The following is a 16372-nucleotide window of genomic DNA, read 5'->3' as shown; positions in this document are numbered from 1 at the left end:
TTTCAGTACATCTGCCTGTTCTGCTCCCCACTCTATCTGGTGAATCCTCTTACCCCTTGCACTTCTGGTCTACACCCCAGTTCTTATATGCATAAATAAGTAAGTCTTTTTTAAAAAAAAAATCCCTCCTGTGGCTCCCCACTGCCCCAAGTTTCCAGTCTCAGCTCCTAGACCCCAAATTCTGGGCTTCTGCGGCTTCCCTCACTCAACTTTTATGGGGACTCCTGTCCAATCCCTTCTCCCTTTGGGCCCTCCCAGACTCTGCCACCGCCTTTAAGAAGCATTCCCTGACTGCATTCTTTCCAAGAGCAAGTCAGTTGCCTCCTCTGGATTCCCACAGCCCTCACAGCCCATCTGCCATCCAGACTTCACTAAGTTGATAATGCCTAGGCACAAATTCAGTCTCCGTTCTCAACACACCACATCAGCAGGCCTTCCAGGGCAAGGGCCAGGCACCCAGTGTTCAGAAAGCATTCAATGCATTAATAGGTAGAAAGCTACTAAGTATTATTACTCCAGAGACAACAAAGCATTGGAGAAATAAGCATCACATTTCATAGTAGCCTGAGTCTCAGATAGCTAAGGCCTTACTCTAGTTCACACAGTCCATCCCCAAAGGGAAAGTGAAAATTCAAACCCTCCCTCATCTCTGCAAGCTTTCCCAGGCCTATGGAAGTTATGACATATATGACAAGTGGAAATAAGGACATTTATTAGATATTTAAAGGTATTAGAAAATTTATGGGGGGGCGGTGAAAAGTTTTGTGGTTCTATTTCTAAAAGTCTTTATCTTGGATAATACATTCTAAATAACACCGTGTCTGAGATTTGCTTCAAAATAACACAGGTGGCAGGAGTTGAGGGTAACTGGAGATCAGAACTGTGCACTGATACACAGGAATTCATTGTGCTAGTCTGTGGATTGTTGCGTATGCACGAGTTTCTTCCTAAAAAGGGAACTAGCAAAATCTGTCTTTGCACTCCCCCTTCCAGTCCAACTCCAGATTTCTCCCCCTAGGCTAGCCCCCAAATTTGAGTAACACTTTTGTCTGAGTAGTCCTGCTCCACAGGGCTTCCCTCCTCTATCCCTCCCCAACACACACAAAACAGCAGCAGTTAAGTCTGAAGCGAGGGAAATGTTCTAACGGGCATCCTGACGGCGGCCTGGCGTTCCTCAGTGGCTCAGCGACTTTCGGCCCTTCAGCATGCGGCGAAGGATCACCTGAACACCTGCCGGCGTGCTCAAACGCCGGATCCAGCCATGCTTGTGTTTGCGTTTGATGTTGCTCGGCTGATACTCGTTCCCGCGCGCTTTGCCCCGGTTCTGCTGTACGACGGGGAGATCCCGGGGATCAGGGAGTCCCATCCGGCCCCAGGGTTGCAGCCACCTGCGGGGGAAGAGAGAAGTCAGAGAAAAGTCGGAGGTGGCGCTGTGTGGCGCCCAACCTCTCGGAGTCTTAGCTTCCCGATCCTTGTCGCGACAAACCCTGAATCCAAAAGGCGCTCCACAAGTGCACAAGTAGTCACGAGGTGGGGAAACAGCTGGCGCGAGCCCTGACGCAGCCCTTATTCCCAAATTTGAAGAAGTCCCCCTGTGGACTCACCTGCCACCCAGAAGCGCTGCCGACCTACTGACGGGTCTCAACAGACAACCCAAGGAGCCGGTCAAAGGTGCCATGTCCAGCCGTGGGTCACGCCGTCCCCGCGCCAGCTCTAACGCAGCCCATAGTTTCCGCAGTGGCGGAATGCAGACTTCTGGGAAATGTAGTATCCCTTGGAGCGCCGTGCTCATTGGCGCGGAGGCCTCCGGAAATTGTAGTTCTACATTTGCGCACCATAGGTGTGAGAGTTCTTGCCTATAAGGCGTGTAGTTCTTCGCGTTAACCAGCAAGTGGCAGGCGAGAGCTGGATCTTCAGAATGCGCATGCGTACAATACATTAGATCCCGGGGTCGGTTGGGTATTGTGGTCCCTCCTATCGCCCAGCGTAGGGTGCCGTGGGGCGGCTGTGGTGCACCTGGAGGCAACCGCAGGAAACGTCTGGTTGATCCTCCCACTCCCCTAGCGGGAGTCGGGCAGATGGCACACAGCTGGCTGGCAGCTTTTCCTAGGTCCCAGCCAAGTCCCCGCCCCTTGGCGGGGATCCCCGGAGTTCCGAGTTCGAATTAACTGGACGTCCTTGGGGTGGTCCCTGCTCTCTCCCGGATTTAGTTTCTGAATTTGTAAAACTCGTGGGTTGCAAACTTGGCGCTTAGCTTGCCACCACTCGAGTTCTGGAAGAATTTTTCTAATACTCAAATCTAAGCACCGTCCCTCTAACACACCATCTATGACTCCCATTGCCTCAGGGAAAATACCCAGCTCTCCAGCAAGCATGCGAAAACACACACACACACACACACACACACACACACTCCTCTTCTAGGTGTTTCCCTATTGATCTTTTTAAAATCCTCTTAAAATACCGTCCTCTCCCCCAAACTTGTCCCACCCTCTGGTTCAACATAGTCCTGTCCTAGTAGCTGGCTCTCTCCCTAGACTCCTCAAGCCCAGGGGACCCTAAAGGACCAGGCCAGGGGCTAAGTCCCAGCAGACAACCCAGCATCTTCCAGCAGGAAAGGCCCAGAGAGGGGGGAAGGGTGTTTGCTGCATATATAAACTGTAATCTCACAGGACCGCCCTGAGCAGGCAAGAGTGGGTGGCTGGATCTAATCCAGCTATAGCAGCAAATTCCAAGGGATAGAAGTGGGCAAATACTTGTTTAACCCCCCAGTGCTTAAAGCCCATTCCACCTGCACTATCATCTAGCAAATCACTACAATACTACACCAATACAAAAAAAAAAAAGCCAATAATGTATCAGCATTTATGGTGCTGTTTTACCTGCATGGCAAATTCATGAGGGATTTATTTCATAGAGAAATAAATAGAGTCTTGGGAAAGTGACTTGTCCAAGGTCACAGATCAGCAGAGGGTAGATACTGGCTTTGAATGTTGGTTCCCTGAGGCTGGGACCAGAGTCACCAGCTACACGGCCCCATCTGTGTAAAAACTACAATTCCCTAATTACTCATAGCTCCAAGACTTCTATTTAAAGGTTTAACAAACCTTTTCCTGTTTCCAGGACTGGGAATCACGCAGCACACAGCCCTGCTTTACCTGTGCCGCCTGCCCTCCCCCGAGTGTTTGCCTTGTAACCTTATTCCCTTTATGCACCTCAGTTCTCCGCTTTAATTTGGAAAGCTCTGGGAGTCTCTAGAACCGAAATGTCAGCATAGAGAGCGGGCAAATGGGGACTCCATTTGGAGGGGACAGAGAAGTTCGGAGGCGCGGGCTAGCTGAGGAAATCCTATTCGCAGTGAGGAAGCTTCAGGTGCCGCATCTCCCCACCCCCACGACCCCACGTCCCCAACCCCAGCTAGAGCACAGCAAAACCCAGGTAGCGACCCCATCTTGGCCCAGAGCCACGCCAGATGCCCCAGCCACCTCCAACAGCCCTTAAAGTGGGCAGGGCCGTTGCTTCCAGAGCCCGCCCCCATCCCAGAGTTGCTACCTCTGATAGGCAGTTTAACTAGGCCAGGTGTGTCCCCATCTGCGATTGGGTGAGACGCCCGTCAGTCGGTAAGTCTCCCCGCCACCCCCCCGGGCACAGCCTTAAAGGGCCGAAGAGCTCTGCGGCCACAGGATGCCCCCGCGCTGACCACCCAGGGTTCGCGCTGCCCGCGTGGACGTTCCCGGCTCGATCCCGCGCCACCATGTAAACGGCACCCGCAGGCGGACGCTGGCTACTCCGCCCCGGACCCCTCCGCCCTTCCCCGGGCCTCCGGGCCCTAGATGAGGTGAGCGGAGAGCGGGCGCTGAGAGGAGGATAGCGAGGCCCCCAGGTCTTCCTCTTCCAGGGGGGCCGTTCACAAAGCCTGCATTCGGGCTCATATGAAACCGCGAAGCCCCAGTGGACTCGACCTGGTCACGGGGCCGACGGGTACCAAGGAGGTGGGGGCCTGGCTCTGGAGGGCGAGGCTGACGTGGCGCATCTGCGCCCCCTCCGCAATTTGGGGTTGGGACCTTGCCGGAGGGGGTGGGGGGCGCGGCCTGCTCCCTCTGCATCAGCAAATACAAGGCTACTACAAGCCCGGCCTTCGGCGTGCGTTATCCCCGCGGCGCCCAGGATGGGGAGGGGGAAAGGTCCCATCTTCAAGCCCTGGACAATGGGGGTGCGATGCGCTGGTATCCCCCTTGAGTTATGTAACTGCCTGCCGTTGCCATGGACACCAAGGGGGATGGCCCAGGGAGCAGGATGGAGGCCTGGAGGTCCCCAGTCAGGGCTTTACCTTCTCCATCCTCATCTCCACCATTGGGAATTGTTTGACATCCCCCTCACAACCTCCCTCCCTCCACTGGCAACCCAGGGTACTGACCAGGGGAGACAGAGAACAGCTTCCTGCCAGTATCTGGGCCTTAGCTTGAGCCCATGGTGGTTGTAGAGAATAAGGCAAGGCCTTCTGGAGCTTAGAGCTTGGAGCTCAGTCCCAAATTCCCTCTCCCAGGCTTCAGAGGCTTGGGGTATGGGCTTACTGGGTTCCATATCTTTTTAGATGCCTTCAGGGGCCCTCAGGACAATCTAGTGAGTTAATGAAAGAGTGCATAACTAACTGGGCATAGGAAGGCATGCTGATATAAAGCCCAGCTGGTGGATCCTCAGAGCTGGACCACCTTTGCCATAAAATCCCCTTCCAGGAAGTCTCCCCTGACTCCACCACTTTCCCTATGGATACATCTTGGGGTCAGCCAAATCCAGGTCCTTCCCTCTGGAATAGACTAGGATCACACAAGAGGATAGCTGACCACCACAGCAAGCACTAACCAAAACATTTGGTGCTTGGTTGATTCTGGCCCTCCCTAAACTAGAGCCTTGAAGGGTGACTCACCTGATCCAGGAGTGGGGCAGTGGGTGCTAATGGAGGTAGATGGCTTCCCATTAAACTGACCACAGCCTCTATTCACAGGACACACCATGCTGACTGGGGTGACTGATGGGATCTTCTGCTGTTTGCTGGGTGCACCACCCAACACAGTGGGGCCCCTGGAGAACATCGAGTCCCGCGATGGCTACACTTTTGTGGAAGTCAAGCCTGGCAGAGTGTTGCGAGTAAAGCATGCGGGACCCTCCCCAGCACCCACTCCTCCTCCACCACTGCCTGAGGCTGCGCAGGGGGACCTATCCGGCTTGGTCCACTGCCAGCGCCGGATCACCGTGTACCGAAATGGGCGGTTACTGGTAGAGAACCTGGGCCGGGCCCCAAGGGCTGACCTCCTGCATGGGCAGAACGGCTCTGGGGAGCCGCCGGCCGCTCTAGAGGTAGAGCTGGCTGACCCAGCAGGCAGCGATGGGCGCTCAGGCCCCGGTGGCACCAGCAGTGGGAGCAATGGTCGGCGACGGAGAGGTCGGCGCCCCAGGCGGATCATCCACATTGACTGTGAGAAGCGCATCACCAGCTGCAAGGGTGCCCAGGCTGACGTTGTGCTCTTTTTCATTCATGGCGTTGGAGGCTCCCTGGCCATCTGGAAGGAGCAGCTGGACTTCTTTGTGCGTCTGGGATACGAGGTGGTGGCACCCGATCTGGCTGGCCACGGGGCCAGTTCAGCGCCTCAGGTGGCCGCAGCCTACACCTTCTATGCACTGGCCGAGGACATGCGCGCCATCTTCAAGCGCTATGCCAAGAAGCGAAACGTGCTGATTGGGCATTCCTATGGGTGAGCCCTCGCAGGGTGGGGGAGTAGGGAGTGGCGGTGAGGGGTGGAGTTGGGAGTGAGGGTGGAGGCGAGGGTTGGGGTGAACCGGGCCTGGCAGGGACTAGACACTTAAGTCATAATAGGCTGATATGCTCCTTAAAAGATTCCATTAACAAAGTGAACGAACAAGTAAAACAAAAGCAAAAACCCTTAGATTCTGACAACAGCATGGTGGTTACCAGAGGGGAAGGAGGATGGTGGGGTTGGACCCAATAAAGGGGGTCCAATTGGATGGTGGGGATGGAAACTACACCTTGCTCTTGGTTGTGGTGCTACACACAGGTGAGATGGAGGTTTGAAACTATACCAGAAACACTATAGTATTGTAAACTAGTGTTACCTCAATTTTAAAAAGAACCCCATTAACATCTGTAACAAAACAAGGATTCCTGCCACCACTACTGTTGTTTCACATTAATTTTTTTAAGTGTATTCACAGGAGATTTAATTCCTTTTTTTTTAATTCTTTTTTTAAAGGTTTATTTATTTATACAAGAACTGGGGTACAGCCAGAAGCGCGGGAGGGTGAGAGAATTCACCAGAGACAGAGCGGGGAGCAGAACAGGCAGACGGACCGAAGACACTGCTGAGGGGAGCAGCGGGTGAGGCAGGAAAGGTCTGCCGCGCCATGTGGGTTTCTCCCCGGGCGGCCAGGAATTGAACCCTCACTGCAGAGGCTGCAGACAGCTTCACAGCAAGCGCTCAACCTGCTGCGCCACCAGGGAGGCCCTGTTTCACATTAATTTTAAAGCAATCATTTCTCAATCCCTTATTATTGTCATTTGAGTCAGGTGATTCTTTTCTGTGAGTGTGTACTGCAGGACATTTAACGTGTCCCTGGCCTCTACCTACTAGATGATCATGACAATGAGAATGTCTTCAGACTTGCCAAAGGTGCCCTCATAGGAAGATCAGCCCTGGCTGAGAAACACTGTCTTGAACTTAAGTTCAAAAATTAGTTGCTCTGGAGAGCCAAGGACTCCAGGGAAGGACTAAGTGAATCTAAGTTTTGTTTATGAGGGCATAGATTGCTATAATTCACTCTCCCTGGAAGGGGGTGATACCACTAGCATTTACTAAAGCCATGGAAGGCTTTGGGACTGGGTGCCTAGTTATCACCAAGGGGTACAATTCCCACTTTTACCCAGGAGGAAAGACATAAGCCAGTCATCCCACCAGAGTGAGAATCACTGTTTTCACAGTTGTAATCCATGCAATTAGACACCCAAAGGGAATGTTACATGCTCCTGGAATATGTTTATAGTACAACATTCCAAAATGTGCATGCTTATGATAAGTGATTATTCCAATGAAAGGAGTACCCATCTGTGGCAGTTCCTGTGAGCTCACAACAATCCTCTGAAGTCAGCACAATTACTATTTCATGAACATGAAGAAGGAAGCTCAGAGAGGTTAAGTAACTTGCCTGAGGGCACAGAGTCATTAGCACAGTCAGATCTATCTCACCCCTACCTGTATCCTGTCATCCCCCTTTACAGCAGGGGTTGGCAAACTTTTTCTTAAAACATCTGATTGTATACAAGAGCTGGGGTACAGGCCAGAGATGGGGGGAGGGATGAGAGAAGTCACCAGAGACAGAGTGGGGAACAGAACAGGCTGACTGAAATACACTGCTGAGGAAGCAGCAGGTGAGACAGGAGAGATCTGCCTTGCCAGTATGCATAAATAAATAAATCTTTAAAAACAAAAACATCCGATTGTATCTCTAGGTTTGCCAGCCATTAGGTCTGTGTTGGAACTTTCATAGCAGGAAAGCAGTCATAATTGTAAACAAATGGGTGTGGGTATGTTCCAATAAAACTATTTACAAAACATTTTACTAATTTACAAAACTGTAAACTTAATTTACTAAAAGCAGTGGCTGGTCACAGGCCACAGGTCTGCTAAAGGGACACTGCTTTGGAGGAAATGAGGAACTAGATTATGGGGGCTGCCGAAAGGCCCAGAGGCCAGTGAGAAAGAAGATTAAAGGGAAGGTATGGCAGGAAATAGTCACTTTCTCTGGCAAGCTGAAGGGTTTGTTTAATCTGATTGCTTTCTAACACTTGGAAATATTAATTCTTACCCCTTTGAGGGGTTGTGATGACTTAGGGTATCTGATGAAAGTTCTAGATTTTGATCCTGTCTCCAAAAAATAATCTTCCCTTGACATACAACCAATCTCACAATTTGGTGGCATGTGAGAACCCTCCACCCCACCCCATTGGGTACCATTTGACCTCAGGGGAAGAATCTTGGCTTTCAAGGACCTGCCTCTGGGGTGAGGGGAGAGCATTAACCCCCTCAGCGGCAGGATCCTGCTGATCACCACCCTCCAACCCTCCCTACCACCCCACCACTGGGCAGTGTCTCCTTCTGCACGTTCCTGGCACATGAATACCCGGACCTGGTGCACAAAGTGATCATGATCAATGGCGGGGGTCCCACTGCACTGGAGCCCAGCTTCTGCTCCATCTTCAACATGCCTACATGCATCCTGCACTGCCTGTCGCCCTGCTTGGCTTGGAGCTTCCTAAAGTGAGTGACCTGGAAGACCCAGATATCTCCTAGGATTGTGGGTGGGGGGAGGCAGCATGGTATGGGCAGCAGCCTTGTGGTCCTGCTTGCACAAGGGCCTCAGTGGTGCCTCCTCTTCATTAGGGCTGGCTTTGCCCGCCAAGGGGCCAAAGAGAAGCAGTTACTGAAAGAAGGCAACGCATTCAATGTATCCTCCTTCGTGCTGCGGGCCATGATGAGTGGTCAGTACTGGCCTGAGGGTGACGAGGTCTACCATGCTGAGCTCACTGTGCCCGTCCTGCTTGTCCACGGCATGCATGACAAATTTGTGCCAGTGGAGGAAGACCAGCGCATGGCTGAGGTAAGGGTGTGGCACCGCAGCCACTGAAACCCTGAATCACCCTCGCTTAGCAGTGGAACTGTGCCTTAGGCTCTAGCCCCAGTGAATTGGAAGCTCAGATCAAGAGTCAAAGGTGGAATTGAGAAAATGGGTCTGCCCTGGACAGGTGTTAAGGTTATACACTGTCCCCTCTACACATAAAAAGGTGCTCTTTACAGTTGGGATTTGTGTCAGTGATCACTGACAAGCTACATAATGCTGGGATGGGGAAGACAAGGGACTCTTTAGGTCATAGACTCTCTTGATAGGTTCCTTCATATTTGGAAAAGTTTTGGACAAATGGTTCTTTAACAAGTATCATCCTGCTCCTCAGGGAGCACTTGGAAATGTCTGTAGACTATTTTGGTTGTCATGACTATAAAGGCGGGGGTGCTACCCGATAGGTGGAGACCAGGGATGCTACTCAGCTCCCTATAATGAACAGAATGGCCCCACCCCAGGGAAGATCCAAGCCCAAATGTCAGTACTCCCGAGGGTGAGAAACCTTAGCCTAACACGAGGGATGCTCTGTCTCAGTGATTTACATCCATGGGCGAATTTTTTCCTAGGGACATTTGGCACTGTTTGGAGTCACTTTAGGTTGTCACACTGTGGCAGCCAGTGTGTCATTGCTACTGGCATCTCACGCGTGGAGACAGATGCTGTTCAACACTACAATACTGAGGATGATCCCTACCCCAAAAATGATTCCCATCCCAAATGTCAGTAGTGCCAGTGTTGAGAAATCTTAGCCTGGATATATTGTAGGCAGATGAATGCAGATGAATTTTCAGTTGAGCTCCAACAGAACAACAAGGTCATCTTCCAACTCTCCCATGGGTGGAAATGGAGGGATGAAGGGTAGACAGCAGGAGGGACTTCCTACTGCAGCTCATGCAGGGGCAGCCTAGCCCCAAGGCACCCTGAGCCTGTATTCCCACAGATCCTGCTCCTGGCATTCCTGAAGCTCATCGATGAAGGCAGCCACATGGTGATGCTGGAGTGCCCAGAGACAGTTAACACACTGCTCCATGAATTCCTGCTGTGGGAGCCGGAGCCCTTGCCCAAGGCCCTGCCCGAGTCTCCGCCTGCACCACTGGAGGAGAAGGAGAAGAAGTAGGTGCTGGGTGGGCCAAGGCATCACTTGGTGAGCTGGAGGAGCTGCAGGAGTAGGCCCAAAGCAGGCGCTGGGTCTGCAGAGTTGACCACCTGGATCGCCAGTTCGCTCAGGTGGGCGGGGCGTTCGCTCTTTTGGGCGGGGTTAGGTCTGGGAGACGCCCCCAGGCCGACTGCATTGTTCCTGGGAAACCAGAGGACAAGCTGCTCTCCGCTTGCGTCCTGCTGGACCATCAGTGTTTTGGGACCGCAGTTGGGTCCCCCGTGGAGGATGACCTTGTACAGAAGCTCCCTCTCCCCCCGACCCCCAATGCCACGGCCAAGGAAGGACCCCCAACCCGCTCTGTCTTCCGTGTCAGCCATGCTTGATCTTGTAACTCACGAGCCCCACAAGGACACTTAAGTGTCTCACCCCATTTCCCAGAGCACCCCCACACCCCGTCCCTCAGCGCTGGGAGCTATTGTTGCCCAAGGGGGTAGGGATGGGGGCACTGGCACCATTGAACCTGCACATCTCAAATTGTAACTCAATAAAAAATAACAATCTGAATCTCCAGACTTGTGCTGGATGACCACAGGGTAGGGTGGCCCTGACCCTCAGTTTCCCCATATGCAGACAGGGCTTGTTTCCAGAATAGCCGCTTTCACAATTAATGCAGGGACCACTTGGGTAGTATTCCCAAAGCAGAAGGCAGAGAGTGGGACTTAGGGTGTGGGTGAGCTCCCTCTCCCTGGATCAAGCAAGAGGTCTAACAAGTTGAGGGTGAGGATAAGCAGACTGCATGAGATGAGAGCAACCACGAATGAGTGCCAGCTATACGCAAGGCCCTGTGCTGGCTGCCTAATGCCATGGGTTCATTGAATCCCCTTCACCCTATACCAGCCAGGGAGTAAGTACTTCTTACTAGCTCCACTTATCTTTCAACATGGTTTAGGGTGACTTTTGTCATCAAGCTTTTATTCTGAAGGTACTGAATCTGGCTTTTCCTTTTATGTCTGGTGGGCTTCCCTGCCCACCATGGTCATGTTCTAAAGTAACATTTTCTTCTAATGTATATATAGTTACCTGTGGTTTGTGAGAAGTGTAAGAGAGAATTGTCCCTCTGTTGCTGCACCTTCAGTGTTTCCCCACTGGTTTGTTAGTTCACCTTTAGTTTAGACCAGAGCGTCTCAGGGGAGCAACTGTCTATTATGAAATTCTGGAGACAGTTTTGACTGCCACAACTGCAGCGGACAAGCTACTGACTTCTGTTGGCAGGAGCCCAGGGGTGCTGCCTGACATTCTGCAATGCACAGGTCTGCCCCAACATCAAACAGTAACTTGGCTTCAAACGCTAGAGGGAAATAAATCCTATCATTTTTGGGTCTCTGCCTTCTTTCCCAGTGACTCCTTTGTGAATCCCTGGGTGATGGCACGTGGTTTTCATTGTTATCGCTTTATCAAGTGACTTCGGGTGTGGACCTTCCTGTTTTACATTTAAGAAATGGAAGATCAGAAATTTCTCCAACTTGGCTACAGTGGTAGAGCCCAGACCTGTCTCACTGGTAGTGGCCCCTAATGTCAAAGCCATTCCCAAGGAACCAGGGGCCCAGCAGAGAGGAACGGGGGCAGGAGGAATCAGCTTCCAGTTACAGTCCATCCCCAGAAGGACTTATTAGCTGAGCCTCAGTAACGGGCAGGTAATGAAGCAGCAGATCCCAAGTCCCTAAACCTATTGGGCACTTTGAAAAAGCAACTTTTGGAAAACTTAAAAGATCCTGCCAACACCTTATCAGGAGGGTGACTTGACACTGAAGCTCTTTGCCTGTGTGAGTAGTTTGAAATCACAGAACCAGGATCACCAGGAAGTCAGAGTTACTGATGCAATTTTACAATGGAAGAAGTGGTTCAGAGAAGCAACTTCCAAGTCACACAAGTCACACAATGATACCAAGGAGAGCTGGTTTTTCACCTGTACACCCCATAATCTCCCAGGGCTGTCCGTCCATCACCACAGACTTTCCATCTGAGCTGCAGGATGGCATCTGGCTTAGTACAGGACTCTGGGTCACGCTTAACCCTAACAGCCTTTGTTTAATCAGCTCTCCACAGAGCTAAGACCTCTCACTGTTCACAGTGTAAAACTGAGGGAAGTGAGTCTCAGACACAAATTACTGGTCTGAGGAACCATAGCTGGGAAGCAGCAAAGCTTGGCTCTTCAGTTGGGCAGATTCCTGAGTCCATCCCAGAATGTGGGCCCCCTTTGTCTGGGAGATAATCGTGAAATCTGTCCACACAAACAGGACCAAACTAACAAAGCACACCATGTTCTGAAGCACCAGAATGTTCCAAATAACCTTCCGGTCCTTACTTATTCTCCTATGATAGGGAGTTCATTGCCTCTCCAGCAGTTCTGTCTGTAACAAAGTCCTCCCTCAACCTGACAGGGAATTAGACTGCTGCATATGTCCCCCACCCCAGCCTTCTGGAGCTGGAGATCAGGAATTGCTCTTTTTTCGTGGGGCAGTTGCAATAAACAACTCTGACCTCTCAGTCTAGATGGCCAACCCCTCAGTGTTCAACCACGGGCCTGGATGTCCTGGGGTCTCAGTTCTCGTTCACCCTCAGCCAGGAAGACAAGGAGGGCACGGTACAGCAAATGCACCCCCAAGCGGCGCCGCCGAGCAGGTGACCAGCCTGCTACCACTCCATAGCAGTGTCCTTGTTTCTGGTTGGTCAGCATCTGGATCCCTGAAGAGATTGACAGTGAGGTCACAATTAATGACAGTTACAGGGACACCCCAGCAAAGTATATGATAATGAACTCACTGTGTATTGCCTTTAAACAGGGATAAACCAATATGTGCACATGCAGGTACAAAGTTGGTACTCAATAGTTGCTCATAACAATGAATCTAAAGTCCTGAGAGGGAAGGGCTGAGGGAAATGGTAGACCAAATGACCCCTATGTGACTCCCACCCCATGAGCCAAGCACCCACCTAGAGCATCCACAAGACATGCCTCTCTAGTATAAGCCTCCACAGCCACCACATGCTGGAAGCAATGCAGAGAGATAACACCATGGCCACTGGCCCAAATGTCCAAGATCTGGCGTACCTTCGGGCAGGCCTGCAAGGTCAGGATAGGGTCAGGCGTCTGCCCCAATACCTTCTTTCCTCTACCTGGCTACCCCTGGCATGACCCTACTCTTTATCCCATACCTGCTTTCCTGGCTGCCTACGGTGGCTGAGGGCCTCCCAGAGGTGGACATTGGGGCGGGCTCGTGTCCCCTTGCCCACATAGAAGATGGCACGGACAAAAGTTCGAAGGCGCTCCACCGGGGTCAGTGAAGAGGCCCGGGCTGGCAGGTCTTGAGTCTCCCTGGATGAAGTGGGTGGTTCAGAGAGGAAAAAAATGAGAAGACTCTTCCCAGATACATTCTCTAAAGTAAGAGAGCAGGGCCTCCCTGGTGGCGCAAGGGGTTAAGCACTGCACTATGAAGCAATTCGCAGCCTCTGCAGCACGAGTTTGATCCCCGGCTGGCCAGGGAGAAATCCACATAGCGAGGCAGACCTCTCCTGTCTCGCCCACTGCTCCCCTCAGCAGTGTATTTCAGTCATTCTGCCTGTTCTGCTCCCCACTCTGTCTCTGGTGAGTCCTCTCACCCCCCACACCTCTGGCCTGTACCCTAGCTCTTGTACGCATAAATAAATCTTTAAAAAAAAAAAGGGAGCAAACTGGATCCTCATCTAGTAGCCCCCATTTTATAGGGCGATAGAAGTGCCTGCTCCCCAAGGACAGCATGAGTTGTCAACAGTATGAGTTGAGTCCAATTGCCTCTTGCAGATAAAGAAGCTAATGTCTAGAGAGGGTCAGTTCACTTCTTAAGGACACAGAGCAAATAAGAATCAATCACAGAATTTTCCAGTTCCCACTTCTAGATCATTCCCGCCCAGTACCTGGGGTCCAGCAGCAGATAAGTAAAGCTAGACTTCATGATCCCCTCCCTCCACCTTCTGGTGGGATCTGGCTGCTCAAACTGCTGGGCAAGCACATCCTCGTCTGCCTGGGCATTTGGGATCTGGCCTGTTCGTAAGGCCTCAGCCAGCTCTGGACTGTGTCCTGAAAAGTTTAAACCTGGGAGGAGAAACTGAGTCAAGGAAGACAGAGGGGGGAGTAGTTCCCAGAGATGTATAATTGAGAAGTAGGTACAACTGAGAGCTAGGGGCCTCTGGGGACTCCAGGAAGCTCCATGGGCCCCAGAAGCCCAGAAGGGACTAACCAGGAGCAATCTGGAGCTCTTTCAGTCGCTGGAGGTAGTACGGGCGGGTGAAGGGAGTGACAGGCCCAGGGTTCTGCCCAAGTGCTCGGAGGCCCTGCAGCAGCTCCAGATCAGACATGGTGGGGACCGGAAGGCAGCAAGAGGGGATGGGGTCCTTGCCACTTGTGGAGTTTGCCTCATCTTCCGTCAGCCGGAGCGCAGCCACATCACTGTTGAGGGACGAACGGTCCTCTTCCAGGAAGTGGGAGTTGCAGGGGTCAGGTAGTAGTTCCCTAGGTGGGGCAGGGACTGGGCTCTGGGCTGGGAGGGTTGTGGAAGAGGGGGAGGCATCTGGAGAGGTCAGAGTCAGGGCCTGAAGACAGGCATTTAGTTCTGTTTCTCTGCCCCCCATGATGGCTCCATGTGACAGCTGTGGGGTACCCAGAGAACATGGCTCACTCAGGAGCCCCTGCCTGGTCTGAGGCATTGACCCAGCCCAAGGGAAAATGCGTGGGGCCAGGTCGTCAGCTCCAGAGGACTCAATTGCAGTGATAAAAGAGACATCTGAGCTGTCGTCCCAGCACTCTGGAGACAGCAAGCTCCCATCTTCATCAGCAACTTCAGGGTGGGCAAGGAGACTCTGGGGTCCAGGGGCGGCCTCTAGGCCCATGACCCTGACGTCACCTCTCCCCAGTGCTGTAGATTCCAGTGTCACATGAGGAGGATCAGAGGGGCTGTCATCCAATCCCTTGCACCAGGGCCTGGGTTCTGAAACAGGGAATGAAAGAGGTCAGAGAGGAGGGAGAGACAGAGATGGGAGTCAAGTCCAAACAGAAAGAGGACACAGAAGTCACAAAGAGGAGGGAGATAGTACGATGGAGAGAAAATTGAGGGAGACATGGTGGCGCAAGGGGTTAAGATGCAACCTATGAAGCTATCCGCAGCCACTGCAGCACAAATCCCATCCTGGCCAGGGAGAAACCCACATGATGCAGCAGACCTCTCCTGTCTCGCCTCCTGCTCCCCTCTGCAGTGTATTTCAGTCGATCCACTCTGTCTCTGGTGAATCCTCTCACCCCCTGCACCTCTGGCCTATACCCCAGTTCTTGTATGCATAAATAAATAAATCTTAAAAAAAAAATTGAGGGAGACAGGACGACAGAGTCAGAACTAGTGGGAGACGGGACATCAGAGACAAAGTCACAAAAAGCTGGACCAGAAGTTAAGTCCTCCCACCGTGCAGACCCTACTCACCGCCAGGCTCGCGCTGGGGATCCTGGGTCTCTGCTTCGGTCCAGGTCTGCCCCTCCAGCTCCTGCAGGACATGCACGCAATCCTGGTGTCCTTGCTGCTCTGCCAGGTCCAGGGGGCGGAATCCGTCCTGTCGCACCACAGTCAGCAGGGGGCATCCGAGGCCCTCTCCCTCTCTTTCCTCCCTCCCTCCCCTTCCGGGTGCACCCCGCAGCTGTCAGTGTAGGACAACCTGATCGCGCAGCTCAGGGTCCGCTCTCCGGCTCAGCAGCAGCTTCAGGCCGCGGCGACAGCCCCAGGCGGCAGCCACGTGCAGCGGCGTCAGTCCCTCGGCGGATCTGGTGGCAGATGCGGAGGAGGGGTTAGCGGAGGGTACTCAATCTAAGCCACAGAGCACCCGAATCTTGGCCTTCGGTCTCCTATCTTCGCCGTCCAGTCCAAGAGAGCACCCTCGGAACCTAGAACCTACGCCTTCGGGCTGGAACATAAACCTGTTCTCTTACCCTAGAGTTTCTATCCGCAGATCCGAATCTTTGACCCCCCATTCCGGACCCAACGCAACCGCACACCCCACCTTTAATCAGAGACACTAGTTCAGCCCTTGGACCGTCACGATCCCTCCCCAAGACCCCCAATCTCAAATCTGGGTGAACAAGTTCCGGCCTTCGTACCGTGGGGCACCCTTTTCCTGACTCTAGGTCTAGCCTTCGGAACCCGGAGACCCCTCTCTTGCACCGAAGAATCCGCCCGGGCGCAGACCCCGCCTCCTCACCTGGCGTTGGGGTCCCCGCCGTGGCGCAATAGGGTCTCCAGACAACGAAGACTGCGCGGGTGCCTGGCTCTGGCGGCCAAGTGCACAGCTGCCGCGCCATCGTCCAGTACCAAGTTGGGGTTGGCGCCTCGGCGCAGCAGCTCCTCCACGGCTCTGCGGATACAGTGTCAGAACGGACCGCAACCCTCAGTGCCCACTGCCCGCCCGGGCCCCGCCCTCACCGCGGCTCCTCCTCCCGCAGCGCCACCCGCAGGCGCCGCGACAGGGCACTTGCCGAGCCCATCTCCGGCGTGCTCGCCCCGC

General features: G+C 53.0%; 3 protein-coding genes across 3 annotated transcripts; 1 reads left to right on the top strand and 2 right to left on the bottom strand.

Moving 5' to 3' along the window:
- Nucleotides 1-518: 518 nt before the first annotated feature.
- MRPL34 (mitochondrial ribosomal protein L34) lies at nucleotides 519-2015 on the bottom strand. Its single transcript, XM_037504404.2, has 2 exons — nucleotides 1605-2015; nucleotides 519-1388 (listed from the first exon to the last, which is right to left on the bottom strand). The coding sequence occupies exons 1-2, from the start codon at nucleotides 1937-1939 to the stop codon at nucleotides 1175-1177; spliced, it is 549 nt and encodes a 182-aa protein (XP_037360301.2). The 5' UTR covers nucleotides 1940-2015; the 3' UTR covers nucleotides 519-1174.
- A 1637-nt stretch (nucleotides 2016-3652) lies between these two features.
- Nucleotides 3653-14346, top strand: ABHD8 (abhydrolase domain containing 8). Its single transcript, XM_037506125.2, has 5 exons — nucleotides 3653-3838; nucleotides 5006-5753; nucleotides 8160-8330; nucleotides 8454-8670; nucleotides 9632-14346. The coding sequence occupies exons 2-5, from the start codon at nucleotides 5014-5016 to the stop codon at nucleotides 9806-9808; spliced, it is 1305 nt and encodes a 434-aa protein (XP_037362022.1). The 5' UTR covers nucleotides 3653-3838; nucleotides 5006-5013; the 3' UTR covers nucleotides 9809-14346.
- Nucleotides 10124-16352, bottom strand: ANKLE1 (ankyrin repeat and LEM domain containing 1). Its single transcript, XM_037507972.2, has 9 exons — nucleotides 16291-16352; nucleotides 16070-16231; nucleotides 15530-15635; nucleotides 15301-15427; nucleotides 14068-14814; nucleotides 13745-13922; nucleotides 13007-13166; nucleotides 12785-12914; nucleotides 10124-12535 (listed from the first exon to the last, which is right to left on the bottom strand). The coding sequence occupies exons 1-9, from the start codon at nucleotides 16350-16352 to the stop codon at nucleotides 12363-12365; spliced, it is 1845 nt and encodes a 614-aa protein (XP_037363869.1). The 3' UTR covers nucleotides 10124-12362.
- Between the last annotated feature and the right edge of the window lie 20 nt (nucleotides 16353-16372).

The sequence above is a fragment of the Talpa occidentalis genome, unplaced genomic scaffold (genome assembly GCF_014898055.3).
Source record: "Talpa occidentalis isolate TD23 unplaced genomic scaffold, MPIMG_talOcc4v2.1 talOcc4.12, whole genome shotgun sequence".
Classification (NCBI taxonomy): domain Eukaryota; kingdom Metazoa; phylum Chordata; class Mammalia; order Eulipotyphla; family Talpidae; genus Talpa; species Talpa occidentalis.
This window is presented reverse-complemented; position numbering and strand designations above follow the sequence as displayed.